The sequence below is a fragment of the Elephas maximus genome, chromosome 21 (assembly GCF_024166365.1).
Source record: "Elephas maximus indicus isolate mEleMax1 chromosome 21, mEleMax1 primary haplotype, whole genome shotgun sequence".
Taxonomy (NCBI): domain Eukaryota; kingdom Metazoa; phylum Chordata; class Mammalia; order Proboscidea; family Elephantidae; genus Elephas; species Elephas maximus.
Window position 1 is genome coordinate 81470251 of NC_064839.1, and position 21772 is coordinate 81492022.

Consider the following 21772-nt stretch of genomic DNA (forward strand, 5'->3'; position numbering starts at 1 on the left):
CAACTAATCTTCTTTCTGTGTCTCTAAATTTGCTTATTCTGGATGTTTCATATAAACAGAATAATACAATATGTATTCTTTTGTGACTTGGCTTCTTTCAGTTACCGTGTTTTCAAGGTTCATCTATGTTGTAGCATATGTCATTACTTCGTTTCTTGCCCTTGCCGAATAATATTCTGTTGTATGGATAATCCTACATTTTATGTACTCATTTACCTGTCGACGGGTACCTGGGTTGTTTCTCCATTTTGGTTATTATGAATAATGCTACCGTGAATATTTGCTTGAAAGTTTTTGTGTTAACATATGTTTTCATTTGTCGTGGCCATATACATAGGAGTGGAATTGCTGTGTCATGTGGTAAAAATGTTTAACATTTTCTGAAACTGTCAAACTGTTTTCTAAAATGGTTGCACCATTTTATGTTCCCAGTTTCTGTGCGCCCTAAACAAGCCCTTTTACTGGGTATGAAGTGCTGTCTCATTGTAGCTTTGTTTTACATTTTCCTAATAACTAACGAGGAAACTCTGGTGGCGTAGAGGTTAAGTGCTATGGCTGCTAACCAAAAGGTCACCAGTTCGAATCCGCCAGGCGCTCCTTGGAAATTCTGTGGGGCAGTTCCACCCTGTCCTATAGGGTCACTATGAGTCGGAATTGACGTGACGGTAGCGGGTTGGGTAATAACTAATGAAGGATCTCTGTTGGCACAGTGGTTAAAGTGATTGACTACTAATCAAAAGGTTGGTGGTTTGAAACTACCGGTGGCTCTGCAAGAGAAAGATGTGTCAGCCTGCTTCCAGAGAGATTTACAGCCTCGTGTGTGCTGTGGGGTCCCTGTGAGTGAGGATCAACTCAAGGGCAGAGGGTAATAAATAATGAGGTTGAGCATATTTTCACGTGCTTATTTGGCCATTGGAGCCTAGTGGCCAGTGGTTAAGAGCTCGGCTGCTAATCAGAAGATCAACAGTTTGAATCTACCAGCTACTCCTTGGAAACTATGTGGGCAGTTCTACTCTCCTGTAGGGTTGCTATGAGCTGAAATCAACTCAAGGGAAACAGGTTCAGGTTTGGTTCTTTGGCTGTTAGTGTATCTTTTTTGGAGAAATGGCTATCATATTTTTACGCTAATAATGCTCACCTTCGTTTGTTTGCCTACGCGTCCTCCCACCTGAGATATTTTCGTAAGCACACTATGCTAATTTTTTTTTATGGCAATATGTGGAAGAGAATTGGCGTGGAGGTGCTTGTGAGGGTGTCTCGCTGGGGTAGGCCAAGGCCAACAGATGCAAAAGGCACACATTATTTGTGTAAAAATATGGTATTTAGATCTTTATTGTTGAGTTATAAAGAGTTCTTTATATGTTCTGGATACGAGCCCCTTACCAGGTAAATAATTTGCAGTTAGTTTCTCTCATTCTCTGTGTTGTCTTTTTTACTTTCTTAATGGTTTCGTTTTCAACAATTTTTTTTTTTTTTTTAATTTTGAAGTCCAGTTTATTTTTTCTTTTGTTGCTCATGCTTTTGGTGTCATATCTAAGAAGGCTTTGCCTAACCCAAGGTAAATCAGGTGAATGAAGATATGCTGCTGTATTTTCTACCAGTAGTTTTTTTTTTTTTTTTTTCTACCAGTAGTTTTGCAGCTTCAGTTTTACATTTAGGTCTCTGATCTGTTTTAAGTTTATTTTATGTATGATGTGAGGAAGGGGTTCAACTTATCTTTTTGCATATGAATATCCAGTTGTACCAGCAATGTTTGTTGAAAAAACTCTTCTATCCCCCAGTGGATTGTCTTTGCACACTTGTCAAAAATCATTAGACCATAAATGTAAGCATTTATTTCTGTACTCTAAATCCTGTTCTATTAATCTATCTGTCCATCCTAATGCCAGTACCCTACTACCTTAATTACTGTGTAGCTTTGTTAATATGTTTTGAAACCAGGAAGTGTAGGTCCTCCGGCATTGTTTTTATTTTTCAAGATTGTTTTGGCTATTCAGGATACCTTGACTTTCCATAAGAATTTTAGGATCAGTTTCTGCATTTCTGAAGAGAGAGAAAAAAAAAGGTAGCTGGAATTTTGATAGGTATTGTGTTGACCCTGTGGATCGATTTGGAATATTGTCATACTAACAATATTAAACATTCCAATCTGTTAGCATGGATTTTTTTTTTCATTTATTTACATATTCTTTAATTTCTTCCAAAATTTTTTGTAGTTTTCAGCATTCAAGTTTGCACTCCTTTGTTAAATGTATTCCTAAGTATTGTATATATTTTTTGATGCTATTGTAAGTGGAACTATTAATTTCATTTTCTGATTGTTCATTGCCACAATTGATTTTTGTCTTTTGATCTTGTATCCTGCAACCTTGCTGAGTTTCTTACTTATTAGTTCTGATAGTTTTTTAGTGAATTCCTTAGGATTTTCTATATACAAGATTATGCCATCTACAAATAGTTCTACGTCTTCCTTTCCAATTGTATGCATCATTTGGTGAGAGCTGACATACTTGTCTTGTTCCTAATCTTAGAGAGAAAATTTTCAGTTCTTCACGATGAAGAATGATGTTAGCTGTGAGTTTTTTCATTGATGCCCTTTACCAAGTTGAGGAAGTTCACTTCTATTCCTAGTTTTTTTAGTCTTTTTATTATGAAAGGGAGTTGGACTTTTTAAAAATGCTTTTTCTACATCTATTTGATATGATCATGCAGTTTTTGTCCTTTGTCTTGTTGATATGGTTTATTACATTACTTGATTTTTGGATATTAAAGGAACTTTTCACCAGTTGTCTGTCAGTTTGTCAAACTATGGTGGCTTGCACGTTGCTGTGATGCTAGAAGCTATGACATGTTATTTCAAATACCAGCCAGGTCACCTATGGTGGACATGTTTCAGCAGAGCTTCCACACTAATAAGACAGATGAGGAAGGAGGATCTGGTGATCTATTTCTTTAAAAAATTGGCCAGCGAAAACCTTATGAATAGCAGCAGAACATTGTCTTACATGGTGCCAGAAGATGAGCCCCTAAGGTTGGAAGGCACTCAGAATATGCTTCTTGAAAGTAAAGTCGACCTTAATGAGGTGAATGGAGTAAAACTTTTGGGACTTCAGTTGCTGATGTGGCACAACTCAAAATGAGAAGAAACAGCTGCAAACATCCATTAATAATGAGAACATGAAATGTACGAAATATGAATCTAGGGAAATTTGGAAGTTGTCAGAAATGAAATGGAACGCTTGAAGATCGATATCCTAGGCATTAGTGTGCTGAAATGGACTGGTATTGGCCATTTTGAATCAGACAATCATATGGACAGTCATTGCCAGAAATGACAAATTGAAGAGGAAAACATCACATTCATTGTCAAAAACAGCATTTCAAGATCTTTCCTGAAGTACAATGCTGTCAGTGATAGGGTAATATCTATATGCCTATGAGGAAGACTAGTTAGTGTGACTGTTATTCACATTTACGCAACAACCACTAGTGCCAAAGATGAAGAAATTAAAGATTTTTACTGACTTCTGCCGTGTGAAATTGATCAAATATGTAATCAAGATGCATTGGTAATTACTGGTGATTGGAATGCAAAAGTTGGAAGAAAAAAAAAAAAGAAGGATCACTAATAATATGTCCTTCATGGTTGAAATGATGCCAGAGATCACAAGACCAGCAACCTATTCATTGGAAATACCATTTTCATCAGCATAAACAATGACTATACATAGGGACTTCGCCAGGTGGAATACACAAGAATCAGATCGACAACATCTGTGAAAGAGATGATGGAGAAGTTCAATATTATCAGTCACAACAAGGTCAGGGGCCGATTGTGGAATAGACCATCAATTGCTCATGTGCTAGTTTAAGTTGAAGCCAAAGAAAATTAAAACAAGTCTACGAGAGCCAAAGTATGACCATGAGTATATCCCACCTGAATTTAGAGACCGTCTCAAAAATAGATTTGTCACATTGAACACTAATGACCGAAGATCAGACGAGTTGTGGGATGACATCAAGAAAGTAAAAGGTCATTAAAAAGACAGGAAAGAAAGAAAAAAACAAAACGGATGTCAAAAGACACGCTTTAACTTGCTCTTGAGTGTTGAGTCACTAAAGCAAGTGGAAGAAATGATGATGTAACTGAATAGATTATTTCAAAGGGCAGCTTGAGAAGGCAAAGTAAAGTATTATAATGATGTGCAAATACCTGGAGATAGAAAACCAAAAGGGAAGAAGCATTTCTCAAGCTGAAAGAATTGAAAAAAGAAAAATTCAAGCCTTGAGTTGGAATATTAAAGGATTCTAAAAAAAAAAAAAAAAAATTTTTTTTTTTTTATGGGTAAAGTGGAGTCCTGGTTGCACAGTGCTTAAAGCGTTCAGCTACCAACCAAAAGGTCAGTAGTTTGAATCCACCAGCTGCTCTTGGAAGCCCTATGGAAAAGTTCTACTCCATCCTATAGGTTTACTGTGAGTTGAACCCGACTCCATGGCAGCAAGTTTGCATTTTGGCTTCTGGGGAAAATATCAAACGATGCAGGAAGCATCAAAAGAAGATGGAAAGAATACATAGAGTCACTGTACCTAAAAGAATTGTTGACATTCATCCATTTAAGGAGGTAGCATATGATCAAAAGTTGATGGTATTGAAGGAAGAATTTCAAGCTGCACTGAAGGAATTGTTGAAAAACAAGGCTTCAGGAATTGATGGAATACTAATTAAGAAGTTTCAGCAAATGGATACAGTGCTGCAGGTGCTCACTTATCTATGGCAAGAAATTTGGAAGACAGCTATCTAGCCAACCTTCTGGAAGAGATCCATATTTGCTCCCATTCCAAAGAAAGGTGATCCAATGGAATGTGGAAATTAATAGTATTATTAATATCACCAAAACCAAACCCATTGCCATCGAGTTGACTCCGACTCATAGCGACCCTATAGGACAGAGTAGAACCACCCCGTAGAGTTATTAATATCACACGCAAGTAAAATTTTGCTGAAGATAATTCAAAACTGGTTGTAGGAATACATCCACAGGGAACTACCAGAAACTCAAGCTGGATTCAGAAGAGAATGTGGGATGAGGGATGGCATTGCTGATGTTAGATGGGTCGTGACTGAAAGAGAATACCTGAAAGATGTTTATCTGTGTTTTATTGACTATGCAGAGGCATTCGACTATGTGAATCACAACAAATTATGGATAAACATTTCTCTGTAAACCTTCACCTAAAGCAAAAAAAATATATATGAATAACATTGCAGAGTATGGAAATTCCAGGACACTTACTTGTGTTCATGCAGAGCCTGCACATAGACCAAAAAGAAAATGTTCAAACAGAACAAGGGGATACTGTGTGGTTTATAAACAGGAAGGGTGTGTATCAAGGTATATCCTTTCACTATACTTATTCAATTTGTATCCTGAGCAACTAATCCGAGAAACTGGACTGTATGAAGAAGAATATGGCATCAAGATTGGAGGAAGATTCATTAACAGCCTGCAATATGGAGATGACACAACCTTGCTTGCTGAAAGCAAAGAGGACTTGAAGCACTTACTGGTGAAGATTAATGACTACATACTTGAGTATGGATTACACCTCAACATAAAAAATTAAAAAACACCTCAACATAAAGAAAGCAAAAATCCTCATAACTGGACCAATAAACAACACCACGATAAATGGAGAAAAGTTTGAAGTTGTCAAGGATTTCATTTTACTTGGATCCACAATCAATGCCCATGGAAGCAGCAGTCAGGAAATCAAAGGACTTATTGCATAGGTCAAATCTGCTACAAAAGATCTCTTTAAAGTGTTCAAAAGCAACGATGTCACTTTGAGGTCTAAGGTACACCTGACCCAAGCCATGGTATTTTCAGTCACGTCATATACACATGAAAGCTGGACAGTGAATAAGGAAGATGGAAGATGAATTGACACCTTTGAATTATGGTGTTGGTGAAGAATATTGAATATTCTATGGACTGTCAAAACAAACAAATCCGTCTTGGAATAAGTACAACCAGAATGCTCCCTAGAAGCAAGGATGATGAGACTTCATCTCAAGTGCTTTGGACATGTTATCAGGAGGGATCAGTCCCTGGAGGACATCATACTTCATAAAGTAGAGGGTCAGTGAAAAGGAGAAAGACCCTCAACAAGATGGATTGACATAGTGGCTGCAACAGTGGGCTCAAATATAGCAGCCATTGCAAGAATGGTGGCACAAGACCAGGCAGTGTTTCATTCTGTTGTAGCTATGGTAGCTATGCATCGCTAGGATTTCCAGCACAGTGTTAAATAGGAGTGGTGTTAACAGGCATCCTTGTCTTGTTCCTCTTCTCAGGGGGAATGTTTTCAGCCTCTTTCCATTAACAATGATGCTGGTTGTTGGTTATGTATGAACCATCCCCCCCCCCCAAAAAAAAAACCTGTTGCCATTAAGTCAGTTCTGACTCATAGCAACCCTATAGGACAGAGTAGAACTGCCCCATAGAGTTTCCAAGTAGTGCCTGGTGGATTCGAACTGCTGACCTTTTGATTAACAGCCATAGCACTTAAACTCTAAGCCACCTGGCTTTGCTGGTTATGTACAGATGGCCTTTATTATGTTGAGGAATTTCCTTTTTATACCTATTTTATTGAGAGTTTTGTCAGGAATGGCTGTTGGACTTTATCATATCCCTTTTTCTGTGTGGAGTGAGATGATCATGTGATTCTTTTGTTTTATTTATGTGGTGGACTATGTTAATTGGTTTTCTAATGTTGAACCATCTTTGCATACCTGGTATGAATCCCACTTGGTTGTGGTGTATTAATTTTTTTTGATATGACACTGAATTCTATTGGCTAGAATTTTGTTGAGAATTTTTGCATCTATATTCATGAGAGGTATTGGTGTGTGATTTTGTGTGTGTGTGTGTGATGTCTTTACTTGGTTTTACTATCAGGGTTATATTGGCTTCATAGAACGAATTTGGAAGTATGCCTTCCTTTTCTATGTTCTGAAATAGTTTGAGTAGTACTGGTGTGAGCTCTTCTCTGAATATTTAGTAGAGTTCTCCAGTGAAGCCATCAGGGCCAGAGCTTTTTATTTTTGTTTTTTATCTTTCAGTTTCTTCTCTTGGTATGTGTCTGTTCAGATTTTCAACCTCAGTTCATGTTTCTTTAGGTAGGTTGTGTATTTCTAGAAATTTGTCCATTTCCTCTTGGTTTTTCATAATACTCTGTTATGATCCTTTTTATTTCAGTTGGGTCTGTTGTAATGTCCCCCATTTCGTTTCTTATTTGGGTTATTTCCTTCCTCTTCTGTTTTTCTTTTGTCACTTTGACCACTAGTTTGTTGATTTTGTTGATCCTTTCAAAGAACCAACTTTTGGTTTTGTTGACTCTTTCTGTTGTTCATCTGTTCTATATTTCATTTATTTCTGCTCTGATCTTAATTATCTCCTTTCTTTTGGTAGCCATGGGCTACTTTTGTTGTTCCCTTTCTGTTTGTTCAATTTGTATAGCTAACGTTTTCATTTTCCCCCTTTCTTATTTTTTGATGTGTGCATCTGTTGCTATAAATTGACCCCTAAGCACCACTTTTGCTGTGTCCCAGAGGTTTTGGTATGATGTGTTTTCATTCTCATTTGATTCTAGGAATTTCCTGATTCCATCTTTGTGTTTACTAAGACTTTATGTTTTTCTTCTGTGTTTTGAGGAGTAGGTTTATTATTTTTTTTTGTGGTTACATTGAAATTTACCCATATCTTCCCAAGTTTAAACCAGTCTTTCATTACTTGATATCACCTTGACTTCTTCTCCATTTGAAAGTTCTATACCTACACCATTTATGTCCTCTTTTATTGTTCTCACGTTGTTGTCACTTAAATATTGAGCTGAGTGGATAGGGGAAAGAAGAGAGAGAAACAAAAGGAAAAATGGGGGAAAAAAGTAAATAGCAACACGGTAGCATTTGGCGGGTAGTGGTGGGGCAGATCTGATGAGGCTGTGTGCCAGTTGCTCTGTAGCTGAGTGGTGTGGCTCAGCCTGTTTAGAAGAGACGTGGGTGGCGCACAGGGCTAGGTGGGGAGGAGAAAGGAAAGGAAAGAGGGAAAAGAGAGAGAAAAAACCAACCAACCAACAAACAAAAAATATGGTAGTTGGAGGCTGGGTGGAATTAGGGTGGCATTGAGCTGATGTCTGCCTTGCCAGTGGCACAGCATGACCCATCAGGAGGGGCAGACACAGAGGAGGGTGTAGGTGGGAAGGAGAAGGAAAAGGGAGAAGGGGAAAGATAAAGAAAAATAAAAAATATGGCACTGAGGGAATCATCCTGTGGAGGTGGCACAGACCTGAGGAGGCCATGTGCTAGAGGTTCTCCAGCCAAACAGTATAGCACAGCCTGCCAAGGGGTGGGGGTGGTGCATAGGGCTGGGTGGATGGGAGAAAGGAAAGGAAGGAAGGGAGAAACAGAAGAAACAACATTAACAACAACAACAATAAATTAAAAAAAATGGCACTTAAGAAGCAGGTCGGTGACAGTGGCACAGACTGGGGAGGCCACGTGCAATGACTCTCCAGCTGAATGGTGCAGCACAACCCCTTCAGAAGGGGCAGGGGCAGTGCACAGAGCTGGGTAGGTGGGAGAAAGGAAAGGAAGGAAATGAGAGAAAGAGAAGAAACAACAGAAAAAGAAAACAAACCAAAAAAAAAAAAAAAAAATCACAGCCTGCCAAGAAGGGGAAGGGATGGCACATGAGGTTAGCTGGGCAGGGAAAAGGAAAGGAAGGAAGGGAGAGAGAAAAGCAACAAAAAAGCCAAAAAAAAAAACAAAAAAAACAAAAATTATAAATAAACCAACAAAACAAGCAAAAAAAAAAAAAATGGCACAGAAGGGGTTGGTTTGCGGTGGCAGGGCAGACCCAGGTGGTAGTGAGCTGGCGTTTCTCTGGCTGAGCAACCATGGCCCATTGAAAAGAGGCAGAAGCCATGTAGAGGGAAGAAGGATGAGGGAGTGAGGAATCCTGTATCTCTGGCTACTGGGTACTCTGTCTCCTGTTGGGATCTCCGTGACGTTACCTTCCCATACTCCCTGTCTGCATTCCTTGGTGGCTGTACTCCAAGGTGGCAAATCTGTGCTGCATTAGCTGGTAGGGGACCTCCAGTCTGTAGCCCTCCTCTTTCTCTGTTCTCTATCAGTTTCTCATTCCATTCAGTGCTTGATCGAGTTCTTTATTCCTTCATTTGACGCATAGGGTTCCAGGATTGACGTTTGTATCTGTTTTACTTTTAGTTCTTCTGGTCTTTGCTGCAGAGGCAGGCCTGGTGCTTCTGTCTACAGTGCCATGTTGGCTCCATCTCCAATTTGAGATATTTTTTAATATGGGTGTTTTCAGCTGTAAATTTCCCTCTGAACATTGCTTTAGCCTAAGTTTTGTATGTTGTGTTTTAATCTTTGTTTATCTCAAAGTATTTTCCAGTTTTCTTTGTGATTTCACCTTTGACTCATTACTTACAAATAACCTAAATAGGAATATGTTGTTTAATTTCAGATATATGTGAATTTCCCAAATTTTTTTTTTCTGGTTTTGTTTCTAATTTGTTTGCTTTGTGGTTGAAGAACTTATAACAAAGTGCACAAATTTCACATGAATAATTGAAAGAATTTTCACAAAGCAGACACACCTATGTGCTACCACCCAGATCAAGATGTAGTACATTGCCAGCATCCGAGGATCCTCCTTTGTGCCCCATCCTAGTCACGACCACCCTCCCCTAAAGGTAGTATCTTTTCTGACTTCTGTCGCCATATGTTAGTTTTGCCTGTTTTTGAATCTCGTGTAATGGAATTATTCAGCAAATACTCTTTTGTGTCTAGCATCTTGTATTCAACATTATGAGAGTCATCTATGTTGTTTTGTGTAGTTATAGTTTATTCATTCTCATCGTTGCATGATATTGAGTTGTTTAATCTACAGTTTATTATCTATCCTACTATTGAGGGACATTTGAGTTGTTTCTAGTTTGGGAGGCTGTATTATGAATAGTGCTGCTCTGAGCATTCTTGTAGAAGTACTTTGGTAAAAGTACTGCCTGTTTTCTTTGATTTTAGCCATTTCAGTGAGTGGATAGCACCATCTCATTGTTTTTAATTTGCACTTCTGTGATTAAAATATATATAATGTATTACAATATATATAATGATTGTCATCTTTTGTGAAGTGTGTAAGATTTTGGCCTTTTTTCTATTGGATTTTTATTATTAGATGGTAGGGTATGAGTCCTTTGTCAAATATATGTATTGCAGATACCTTTACCCACTCTGTGACTTTCCTTCTCATTTTCTTCATGTTGCCTTTTGATGAACAGAAGTGTTTATTTTTAATGTAGTCTTACCTATTTTTCCCCTTATGGCTAGTACTTTTTCTTTCCTATTTAAGAACTGTTTGCCTGCTCCAAGGTCATGAAGATGTTTTCCTTTGTTGTCTTATAAAAGCTTTATCGTTTTGCTTTTCAAATGTACATCCATCTAAAATTAATTTTTGTTTAATGTATGGGGTAGCAAAACCAATTGCCATTGAGGCAATTCCAACTCAAAGTAACCCTGTGGGAGAGTAGAATTGCCCTACAGAGTTTCCGAGGCTGTAAGTCTTTATGGAAGCAGACTACCACATCTTCCTCCGATGGGGCGGCTGATAGGCTCAAACCCCCAACCTCTTGGTTAGCAGCTGAGTACTTTAACCACAGCACTACCAGGACTCCTGAGGTATGGGGTAGGAATGAAGATTCCTCTTAATCCATGTGGTAGGCAATTCACCCAGCGCCATTTGTTGTAAAGACCCTCTTTCCCAGCTGCACTACTGTGTCACATTTGTCATACATCAGGTCACCCCAATATGTGGAATCTGTTCCTATATTTTCTATTTTGTTCAATTGGCTTAGTTCTTTATCTTGGTGCCTACACTATACTTTTTAAAAAAAAAAGGCTTTCAATAATTCATAATTAAATATAATTTCCTGTAGATTTTTAGTAGATAATCTGTGTCAGATTGTGGAAATTTCCTTTTATTTCTAGCTTTCCTAGATTTTTTTTTTATTATGCATAGATAATAAATTTAATCAAATATTTTTCCTACATCTCTGATGATGATTGTATGATTGTCTCTTTTATTCTCTTAATGTGCTGAATTACATATTGAATTTGGAATGTTAAACCATCCCTAGATTCCTGAAATAAAACATACTTCATCATGTTATATTATGTGAAAGATAGATAGATAGGCAGACAGAAAGATAGATAGAGATTGATTAGATAGGTTTGATTTCGTAGTTTTTTGTTTAGGGTTTTTTCTATTAGAGAGATTAGTCTTTAATTTTTTTTTCTTGTAATATATTTGTAAGGTTTTGGTATCAAGGTTTTGCAGGCCTCACAATATAAGTTTGAAAAGTATTTTCTTGGTTTTTATAATCTCTGCAAAGGTTTTTGTAAGATGGATGTTATTTCTTAAATATTTGGAAGAATTCCCAAGAGAATTCACCAGCTCAACCTGTAGTATTCTTTGTGGAAAACAGCCTTTCTCAACAAGGATTCTGCAAGTGAATTAAGCCCTACATAAAATGATTTGAAATATACGATTTTCTTAATTATCTCAAAGATGGTACATAGCTTACACTATTATAGTAGGTGCATATGTGAGAATGTAATTCTTTACGTATAACAGATTACTGAGGGCTTAATTTGCTCATAGAATCTCAGTTGAAAGAGACCCTGTACTTTACCAAGCATGATGTCCTCCAGGGACTGATTCCTCCTAACATGTCCAAAGTATGTAAGATGCAGTTTTGCTGTCCTTGCTTCTAAGGAGCACCCTGGTTGTACTTCTTCCAAGACAGATTTGTTTGTTCTTTTGGCAGTCCATGGTATATTCAATATTCTTTGCCCACACAATTCAAAGGCATCAGTTCTTCGGTCTTCTTTATTCATTGTCCAGCTTTTGCGTACACATGATGCAATTGAAAATACCATGGCTTGGGTCAAGCACACTTTAGTCTTCAAAGTGATATCTTTGCTTTTCAACATTTTAAAGAGGTCCTTTGCAGCAGATTTGCCCAGTGAAATGCGTCTTGTAATTTCTTGACTACGGCTTCCATGGGTGTTGATTGTGGATCCAAGGAAAATGAAATCCTTGAGAACTTCAATCTTTTCTCCATTTATCACGATGTTGCTTACAGGTCTAGTTGTGAGGATTTTTGTTTTCTTTCTGTTGAGATGTAATCCATACTGAAGGCTGTGGTCTTTGATCTTCATCAGTAAGTGCTTCAAGTCCTCTTTCAGCAAGCAAGGTTGTGTCATCTATGTAAGGCAGGTTGTTCATGAGTCTTCCAATCCTGATGCCCCATTCTTCTACATGTAGTCTAGATTCTCGGAATTTTTGTTCAGCATACAGATGAATAGGTATGGTGAAAGGATACAACCCTGATGCACACCTTTCCTGACTTTAAACCACTCAGTATCCCTTTGTTCTGTCCAAGCAACTGCCTCTTGTTCTATGTACAGGTTCCTCATGAGCACAATTAAGTGTTCTGGAATTCCCATTCTTCACAATGTTATCCATAATTTGTTATGATCCACATAGTTGAATGCCTTTGCATAGTCAAAAAAACACAGGTGAGCATCTTTATGGTATTCTCTGCTTTCAGCCACGATCCATCTGACATCAGCAATGATACCCCTGGTTCTGCATCATTCTTCTGAATCCGACTTGAACTTCCCACAGTTTCCTGTCGATATATTGCTGCAACTGCTTTTGAATGATCTTCAGCAAAATTGTGCTTGCCTGTGATATTGATGATATTTTTTGATAATTTCTGCATTCTGTTGGATCACCTTTCTTGGGAATAGGCATAAATATGGATCTTTTTCAGTTGGTTGGCCAAGTAGCTGTCTTCCAAATTTCTTGGCATAGACAAGTGAGTACTTCCAGTGCTGCATCCATTTGTTGAAACATCTCAATTGATATTCTGTCGATTCCTGGAGCCTTATTTTTCACCAGTGCCTTCAGTGCAGCTTGGACTTCTTCCTTCACTACCATCGGTTCCTAATCATAACCTACCTCTTGAAATGGTTAAACGTCGACCAATTCTTTTTGGTATAATGACTCTGTGTATTCCTTTCATCTTCTTTTGATCCTTCCTGCATCATTTAATATTTTCCCCATAGAATCCTTCACTTTTGCAATTCAAGTCTTGAATTTTCTCTTCGGTTCTTTCTGCTTGAGAAATGCTGAGTGTGTTGTTCCCTTTTGGTTTTCTATCTCCAGCTCTTTTTACATGTCATTATAATACTATACTTTGTCTTCTTGAGCCGCCCTTTGAAATCTTCTGTTCAGTTCTTGTCCTTCATTGTATCTTCCTTTTGCTTTAGCCACTCGATGTTCAAGAGCAAGTTTTAGAGTCTCTTCTGACATCCATTTTGGTCTTTTCTTTCTTTCCTCTCCTATCTTTTTAATGACCACTTGCTTTCTTCGTGTTTGCTGTCCTTTATGTCATTCCACAACTCATTTGGTCTTTGGTCATTAGTGTTCAACACGTCAAATCTATTCTTGAGATGTTCTCTAAATTCAGGTGGGATATACTGAAGGTCGTACTTTGGCTTTTGTGGACTTGTTCTAATTTTCTTCAGTTTAAACTTGAGCTTACATAGAGTAATTGGTGGTCTGTTCACACTCGGCCCCTAGCCTTGTTCTGACTGATGATATTGAGCTTTTCCATCGTCTCTTTCCACAGATGTAGTCGATTTGATTGCTGTGTATTCCATCTGGTGAGATCCCATGTATAGTTGCAGTTTATGTTGGTGAAAAACAGTATTTGCGATGAAGAACTTGTTGGTCTTACAAAATTCTATCGTAATCTCCGGCATCATTTCTGTCACCAAGGCCATATTTTCCAACTACCGACCCTTCTCATTTGTTTCCAACTTTCACATTCCAGTCACTGGTAATTATCAATGCATCCTGATTGCATGTTTGATCAATTTCAGACTGGAAATGCTGGTAAAAATCTTCAATTTCTTTCTCTTTGGCCTCAGTGGACAGTGCGTAGATTTGAATAATAGTCGTATTAACTGGTCTTCCTTGTAGTTGTATGGATATTATCGTATCACTGACAGCTTTGTACTGCGGAATAGATATTGAAATGTTCTTTTTGATAATGAATCCAACGCCATTCCTCTTTAGGTTGTCATTCTCACCGTAGCAGACCATATAATTTCCCAATTCAAAATGGCTAATACCAGTCCATTTCAGGTTCATACTTCCTACATTCTAGGTTCTGATTATTAATGGATGTTTGCAGCTGTTTCTCTTCACTTTGAGTCGTGCCATCCACGTCATTAAGGTCAACTCTACCTTGAGGAGACAGACAGCTCTTGCCCAGACATCTCTTGAGTGCCTTCCAGCCTGGTAGGCTCATCTTCTGGCACTGTATCAGACAGTGCTCTGCTGCTATTCATAAGGTTTTCACTGGCTAATCCTTTTCTGAAGTAGATTTCTGAGTCCTTCCTAGTCTGTCTTAGTCTGGAAGCTTGGCTGAAACCTGTCCATCATGGGTGACCCTGCTGGTATCTGAATACCGATGGCATAGCTTCCAGCATCACCGCAGCACTCAAGCCCCCACAGTATGACAAACTGACAGACACATGGGGGCTATATACACTTAGTACTAAAAAATTCCATTTGAACACAAAAGCAGCTTTGGCTGCTTTTCACAAATTTTGGTTAAAAAAAAAAAAAAAGACCAAAGTGTCATTGAATGAAAAAGTTTATAGTCTCCATTGTGATTTCTTCTTTGATTCATGAGGGTTTTTTGTTTCTTTGTTCTTTTTCTTTTTAAGAAGTGTATCTACTTAATTACCAAAGAGTGGGGGATTTTCTAGTTATCTTTTTGTTGCTGATTTCTAGTTGTATTTCACTGTTTTCAGAAAACAGGCTACATACTGTTTAATCGTACAGAGTATTAAGACCTGCTTTAGGTTTAGCATGTGGTCAGTTTTGTTAAACATTCCATGTGTTCTTGAAAAAATGTGTATTCTACAGATCGAGTTTGTTAATTTTGTTTTTCAGATCTTCTACATCTCTACTGATTTTTCATTATGCTTATTTTATCAGTTATTGAAAGGTATATTAACATCTCTATAATTGTAGATAAATCCACACCTTTCAATTCTGTCAGCTTTACTTCATATATTTTAAGACTGTATTATTAGGTGAATGTAAATTTAGCATTGTGTTGTATCTTCCTGCTGAACTGAACCTTTTATCGTTATGAAATGTCCCCCTGTATCTCTGGTAATCCTTTTCATTTTAAAGTCTACTTTGTCTGATATTAGTATAGCTGTATCAGCCTTTTTCGGTTAGTGTTTGCATACTTTATCTTTTCCCTTCTTTTTACTTTCAACCTTTCTGAATTCTTTTATTTTAAATGTGTCATTTGTAATCAGTATACAGTTGGTTTTTGATTTATTATCCGGTCTTATCATCTTCATCATTAGTATATTTAGTTCATTTATATTTAATGTTGTTACTGATATATATGGGTTTGAATCTATCATCTTATCATATGTTTTTCTTTAGTCCCATCTTTGTTCTTTTCTTCTTCTTCTTCTTCTTCTTCTTTTGGATTAATCTATTAGCTCATTAGTAATACAGTCATTTCTTGTTTTGCAGTTACCCCGGAGATTGATTATAGCATCCATCCTTGTCTTATTAGAATGTACCTTTATTAATATTTCTGTTTCTTCCCAGACAGTACAAGGATTTTAAGACTTCAGCCTCATTTTTTCTCTTTATTTTTCTATGCAATTATCATCATATATTGTAGTTACATGTATTTTTTTACCCCACAAAACATTATTACTATTGTTTTATTGGCAATCAATACTTATTTATATTTTGCCATGTATTTACCTTTCTGGGGTTATTTATTTCTTTCTCCATTATTGTGCTTCCATTTGGGTCGTTTTCTTTCTGCCTAAAGGACTCCATTTAGTTTTTTTGTTTTTTTTTTAAATAGATTTGTTGATGTCTTTATTTCAATTTCATTTGTGAAGGACATTTTTGCTGCATATAGAATTCTAGGTGGGCAGTTGTTTACTTTGAACACATTAAAGATATCATTTTTCTTTTTTTTAAGTGAAAGTTTACAGTTCAAGTTAGTTTCTCATACAAAAATTTATACACACATTGTTATGTAACCCTAGTTGCTCTCCCTATAATGTGACAGCACGCTCCTCCTTTCCACCCCGGATTTCCCGTGTCCGTTCAGCCAGTTCCTGTCCCTTTCTGCCTTCTCATCTTACCTCCGGACAGGAGCTACCCATTTAGCGTCATGTATCTATTTGAGCTAAGAAATACTTTCTTCACGAGTATCATTTTATGTCTTATAGTCCAGTCTAATCTTATCTAAAGAGTTGGCTTTGGGAATGGTTTCAGTTCTGGGCTAACAGAGAGTCTGGGGGCCATGTTTTCCAGGGTTCCTCTAGTCTCAGTCAGACCATTAAGTCTGCTCTTTTTACTAGAATTTGAGCTCTCCACCACACTTTTCTCCTGCTTCATCAGGGACTCTCCGTTGTGTTCCCTGTCAGGGCGGTCATTGGTGGTAGCCAGGCACCATCTAGTTCTTCTGGTCTCAGGCTGATGGAGTCTCTGGTTTATGTGGCCCTTTCTGTCCCTTGCAAGGCTCATATTTTCGTTGTGTCTTTGGTGTTCTTCATTCTCCTTTGCTCCAGGTGCATTGGCACCAATTGATGCATCGTAGAAGACTGTTTGCTAGCTCTTAAGACCCCAGACACCACTCACCAAAATGGGATACAGAAAATTTTCTTAATAAACTCTGTTTTGTGTGTTGTCCTTTCCTTCCCCTAACATAATTCTTATCTACTAAAAAGATACCGTTTCTTTTGTCTTCTGGTTTCCATTAATTCTATTGATATTGGAGGTGAGTCTTTTTTTCCCTTGCTGCCTTTAAGATTTTTCCTTTTTCTTGTTTTTAACAATTTCACTCTAATGTACCTAATGTGGTTTTTCTTTGAGCTAGTGAAATTCTCCATCTTTTCATTAGTTTTCCTGAACATATTAATTATAAAATTTTAAATTCCTTCTCTAATAACTCCAGTATATGGATCACCTGTTTATCTGCCTCTGTTGTCTATTTTTTTTTCCTCTTTACTTTTGGTCATTAGGTCCTAATTCTAATGGAATGTTGAGTATTGTGTATGAAGAATTGTGCAGGGTCTGGTTGATATCGTCCTCTAGCAGGAATTTAATATTTTTCTGGCAGACATTATAATATGAGATCACTTGGATCACTTGAGGGACCTGAATTCCAATTTTTATCTACCTAGTACCATGAGGCAACTGAAATTATCTGCTTGCTTTTTTAGTCTCTTGCTATCTGATTTTGCATGGCTTCTCACTTCTTGCTCTGTACATGTACTGCTTAGGAATAGCAAATGCCTAGAAGGGAATGTTGCACAGACTATTTGCCTCACTTTGCAGTTCATCTTCTCTGATCCCTTATATGCCGACTACCTTGGTAAACCTTAACTCAGTTTTAGTCTTCCCATCCTAGTGGCAGTGCCACAGTTCTAAGCAACCAAGGTGTGTTAAGCCTGAATGCCCCACCGGTAGAAGTGACATAGGCTCCCAAGAGACAAGAGCAGCAGCGATAGTTACCTCACCTCATTGAATTTCCGTTCTCCTTGGGATCTTGGTCTTCTAGTCCTGCCTGCCTTAATTGCCCTTCCCTTAGTTGCCTTAAAATAGCTGAGGGGTTTTCTTTGTTTGATTTTTGCCTTTTACTTTTTATTTTGCTTTATCCAGTTTCATATTTGTTCTCAGGAGAAGAATTGGGTCTGATAGAAGCTTCTTTTTCACAGCTGGAAGTATGATTTCCCATCTGATAATTTTTTAAACAATTTCTCCAAGCATATGATGTTAATTGCTCTTTGTTTTACATTCTCCAGGATGCAGTGTCAGCCTTACTTGCAAGAACGTCAGCTGAGCTGCTGGCTGTGGAGCAAGAATTAGCACAGGAAGAAGAGGAAGAGGACCTAGGGCAAGAAGAAGAGCAAAGAGGTCCAGATTGGTAATGTAGTCATTTCCTTTTGCTATTGAGAATTCGAAGAGGATGAGTTTAGTTTCTTATAAGAAACTTTCAGGGAAACTTTTTTATAGGTTCATATCTTATTTCTGGCATTATGCAAAACAATGTTGCTTCAGTGAGTTTGTGGATAGGAGACTATCTGTCCTTGGTCATCCGCAAGTTGAAGGAGGTAATGGCAAAATCAATGGGCAGAGTTAACACATTAGTAAGATTCTTTTTTCTTGCTTCACTAATTTTTAACACTATTTTCTGAGCTTTTTTTTTTTTTTAAAGTCTAGGTATCTAATTTGAATGGTATGGTACCAGATGTATCATGTAGTCTCTTATAAGTCAAAGCAGGTACTTAGAAAACGTCTTATAAGTCATCATTTCTCTATTTGTTACCACTTCAATCTTCCTTACTCTTTTCTCTTCCCTTCTCTTATCCATACCCAATCCTTAAAAAAGAAAAAAAATGTTATTATAACTTTATCCTGATTCATATATGTATAAAGAGCTATCTTTCCTGGTTTGCACTGTTTTCTGTAAAAACAAATTCTAGTGAATGCTTGTTGTTGAAGTAAATGTATAAACGACTTAGTTTAGTTTCATATATACAGATCCTTTTGCTGTTATATTTGAATTACTCTTCGCACTTACATGCATATTCATATATAGCATGCACTTCTGTGTGTGTGTATGTATGTATATGTATTTGACTTTTTACACACTCAGAGTGGCAAGGTAAATTATTAATACAGTTATGGTCGTTTAGAAGGAACAATTACTACAGTGCTGCAAAAAGGTATAGGTATACTTTGTCCTTATCAAAAGTCCTTTGTTGTAAATAAAAATTAGAGCACTGCAAAACAAATAAATTTTAAATACTAAGCCTTTCTCTTGCATGTAAAATACAATTGTTTTACACACATTTAAAAAAAATACACTTAGTCCGTATAAAAGAGATTAATGAGTGTTGTTATCCATTGCTGATTCCCCCTTGTGAGCATTTCATGGCATGGCCTTTAATAGCTCGTCTGTGCCCATTATCAGTATATCACCAGTCACAACCAATGGAAAGCATGTTTCTGTTCAGAGAACGTGAAAACTCAACAAAGCATGAGATGTTCTAAACCACCCTGCTAGTGGACTTCCTTGTAAATACAGGTTATACAGATTACAAACCGTGTTTGTATTCTGTAGTGCCACTTGTAATGTGGCCCAAGTCTGTGCTGTGGCTTTTGTTAAGATGACAGCATGTGGCACTAAAAGTGTTCTGATACTTCAGTAGTAAATCTCCTTTTCACAAGGTTCTACTCTTGCTAGAATGCAAGCACGTTCGTGGATGGACGTCTCGCATCCTCATGTCCTTATCCACTCTTGGCTGAGAGTCACTCCATTCTGTTATATGATTAATTTCACAGTAGATTACTTTTCGGTAAATGAACAGCCAATGCGAGCTTACATCATAGTGAGCATCAACACTTTACATGTGATTTTCAGAATATTTCTATTCTAACATCTGGGAATTAGGTCAAATTTCATGAGTTTAACTTTGCCAATACCAAATTACAGTGGTTTTGCTACAGGTTACTAGATAGCCAAGTGAAAACGAGGCATTTGGTTAAAAGTTCTAGCCAAAGGAAATGTCTTGAAATCATTATATTGAGTCTGTTATCCATCACCCAGATAATAGGTTAACATGTCCACATTGTACTTTTCTTTGTGGCACTCACCTGCTTGACCTGAGGTCTGTTTTGTTTTATGATTTTATTCCACCATAGGTCAGCCAGGCTAAGAGAGGCTTCAGATGACCTTGTGACTGAAGAAGAGACTACAGTTAAAGTGCCAGAGGGCGGTAGCTGTACAGAAGACTTAAATTCCAGCACGAATGTGTCTGAGACAAATGAAGACAAGAGTAGGAACGAAAATGACGGTGCCCAAGACCCTGGGAGTCAGCCGCCCGCTGGAATGCCCACCCTGGTGATTGTTTTCAAGTGTACTCTCCTGAAACCCATCTGTAGGCAGCATGTAGTCTAAGGAGGTGCTTGTTTGTCTCTTTGGTACAGTTCAGTGTTAGGTTTTTGTCCCAAAAGCTGATGAGGAAAGGCATTTGTGGCAGTGGGCAGCAAGAAGTATTGTTAATGCTTTAAAATTTTAAATAGGCCCCAAATACTAATTCACAATTACGTTTGATATAAGAAGAGAAAAAACGCTACTTTAGATCGCTGTAAATGTTCTATGACTATTAAAAGTATTTTCTGAATTTCCTGGACAACACCAGGATGACTCCTTAATTGTACTAAGTCTCATAAATGCTGTAAGTTATTTACATTTCAAACATGAAGTAAACGTTTAGAGTTCATTTTGGCCAGCTGGTGTTCTGACTGAATCTGTTCTGGAAGGTAGCCGATGACTTGGGGTAAGTACAGGTGCCACCCACGATACTAAGCAGGTAACTCTGCTAGTTGAGTGAGAGGCGTGCTGAGACTTCCATTCCCAGAGTGGGGAGAGCACGCTTCATCTTTGAGGATGCTGGTGTGCTTGTGACATTGGTCATAGAGTTTAGAAAATTCCAATTCTTTTTCCTGAGAAAAAAGAATATTATACCCTCACTGAGGACTCCCTTTTACAAAGGAACGTAAGAGGCGGGTTTGGAATCAGGCTAAACCATAATCTGCCTGTGCCTTCTGAGTCTGTAATTTGAGAAACTTCCTTTTTTACTTGTTTTATTTTTTTGTTACGTTTCCAAAGATCCAATAAAAATCTAAACTCTGCTTCATAGCAGTTATATATTCATATTTGCATGATTACATATTCTATTTAAATCTACAACTGTTTAGTATATTTTCATTTTCTTACATTTAATTACAGAAACCCTGGTGGCGTAGTGGTTAAGAGCTGTGGCTGCTAACCACAAGGTCGGCAGTTTGAATCCACCAGGTGCTCCTTGGAAACCCCATGGGGCAGTTCTACTCTGTGCAATAGGGTCACTGAGTTGGAATCGACTTGATGGCAACAGGTTTTTTTTTTTTTTCTTTTTTTTACATTTAATTGCATTTATTATTTATTCTGAAAAAAACCTAATCAGAAAGTTGAATAATGTTTAATGGTGAAATATTCCCAAATAGGATTTTTTTATAGAACATTTGTACTCTGTAAATCTATAGCTTTACTTTTAGGTCTAGTCTATAGGAGGTGGCACCGATATTTATGGGTAATATTGTTGGGCAGATATTATCCTTCCTACTGTGGGTAACTTTCTGAGAACTCAGTAGAGGACCATTCTTCCCAGTTTCCCATCAGAAATACCATGTTCTGTAAGACAAAGCCGTTCTCTTAGAAGTGACCTTGGTGCTAGATGACTCTCTATTGTAAGATTAGACATTTCTTTGTTACTTAGAGGAAAGGAGCATAAACGTATGCCGATAACGTCCCTTGTAGGTCGATAAAGAGACAAACACTGACGAAGCCGTTAACAACGGAGCAGCAGTTCGCCCCAAAGACCGCGGCGGCCTGGGCTCCCGCCAGCATCCCCTTGTGAGAAGCAGCGTGATAGTGCGCTCACAGACCTTTTCACCGGGAGAGCGGAGCCAGTACATCTGCAGGGTGAGGCCAACGGCACGCAGGGCGAGAT

At 37.8% G+C, this 21772-nt stretch overlaps 1 protein-coding gene across 1 annotated transcript in view; it reads left to right on the forward strand.

Moving 5' to 3' along the window:
* WWC2 (WW and C2 domain containing 2) overlaps positions 1-21772 on the forward strand; it is a 322317-nt gene that overhangs the window by 279277 nt on the left and 21268 nt on the right. The window contains exons 17-19 of the mRNA XM_049865000.1: positions 18017-18138; positions 19920-20118; positions 21580-21744. Of these exons, the coding sequence (XP_049720957.1) occupies positions 18017-18138; positions 19920-20118; positions 21580-21744 (486 nt within the window). The remainder of the gene's footprint in view (positions 1-18016; positions 18139-19919; positions 20119-21579; positions 21745-21772) is intronic.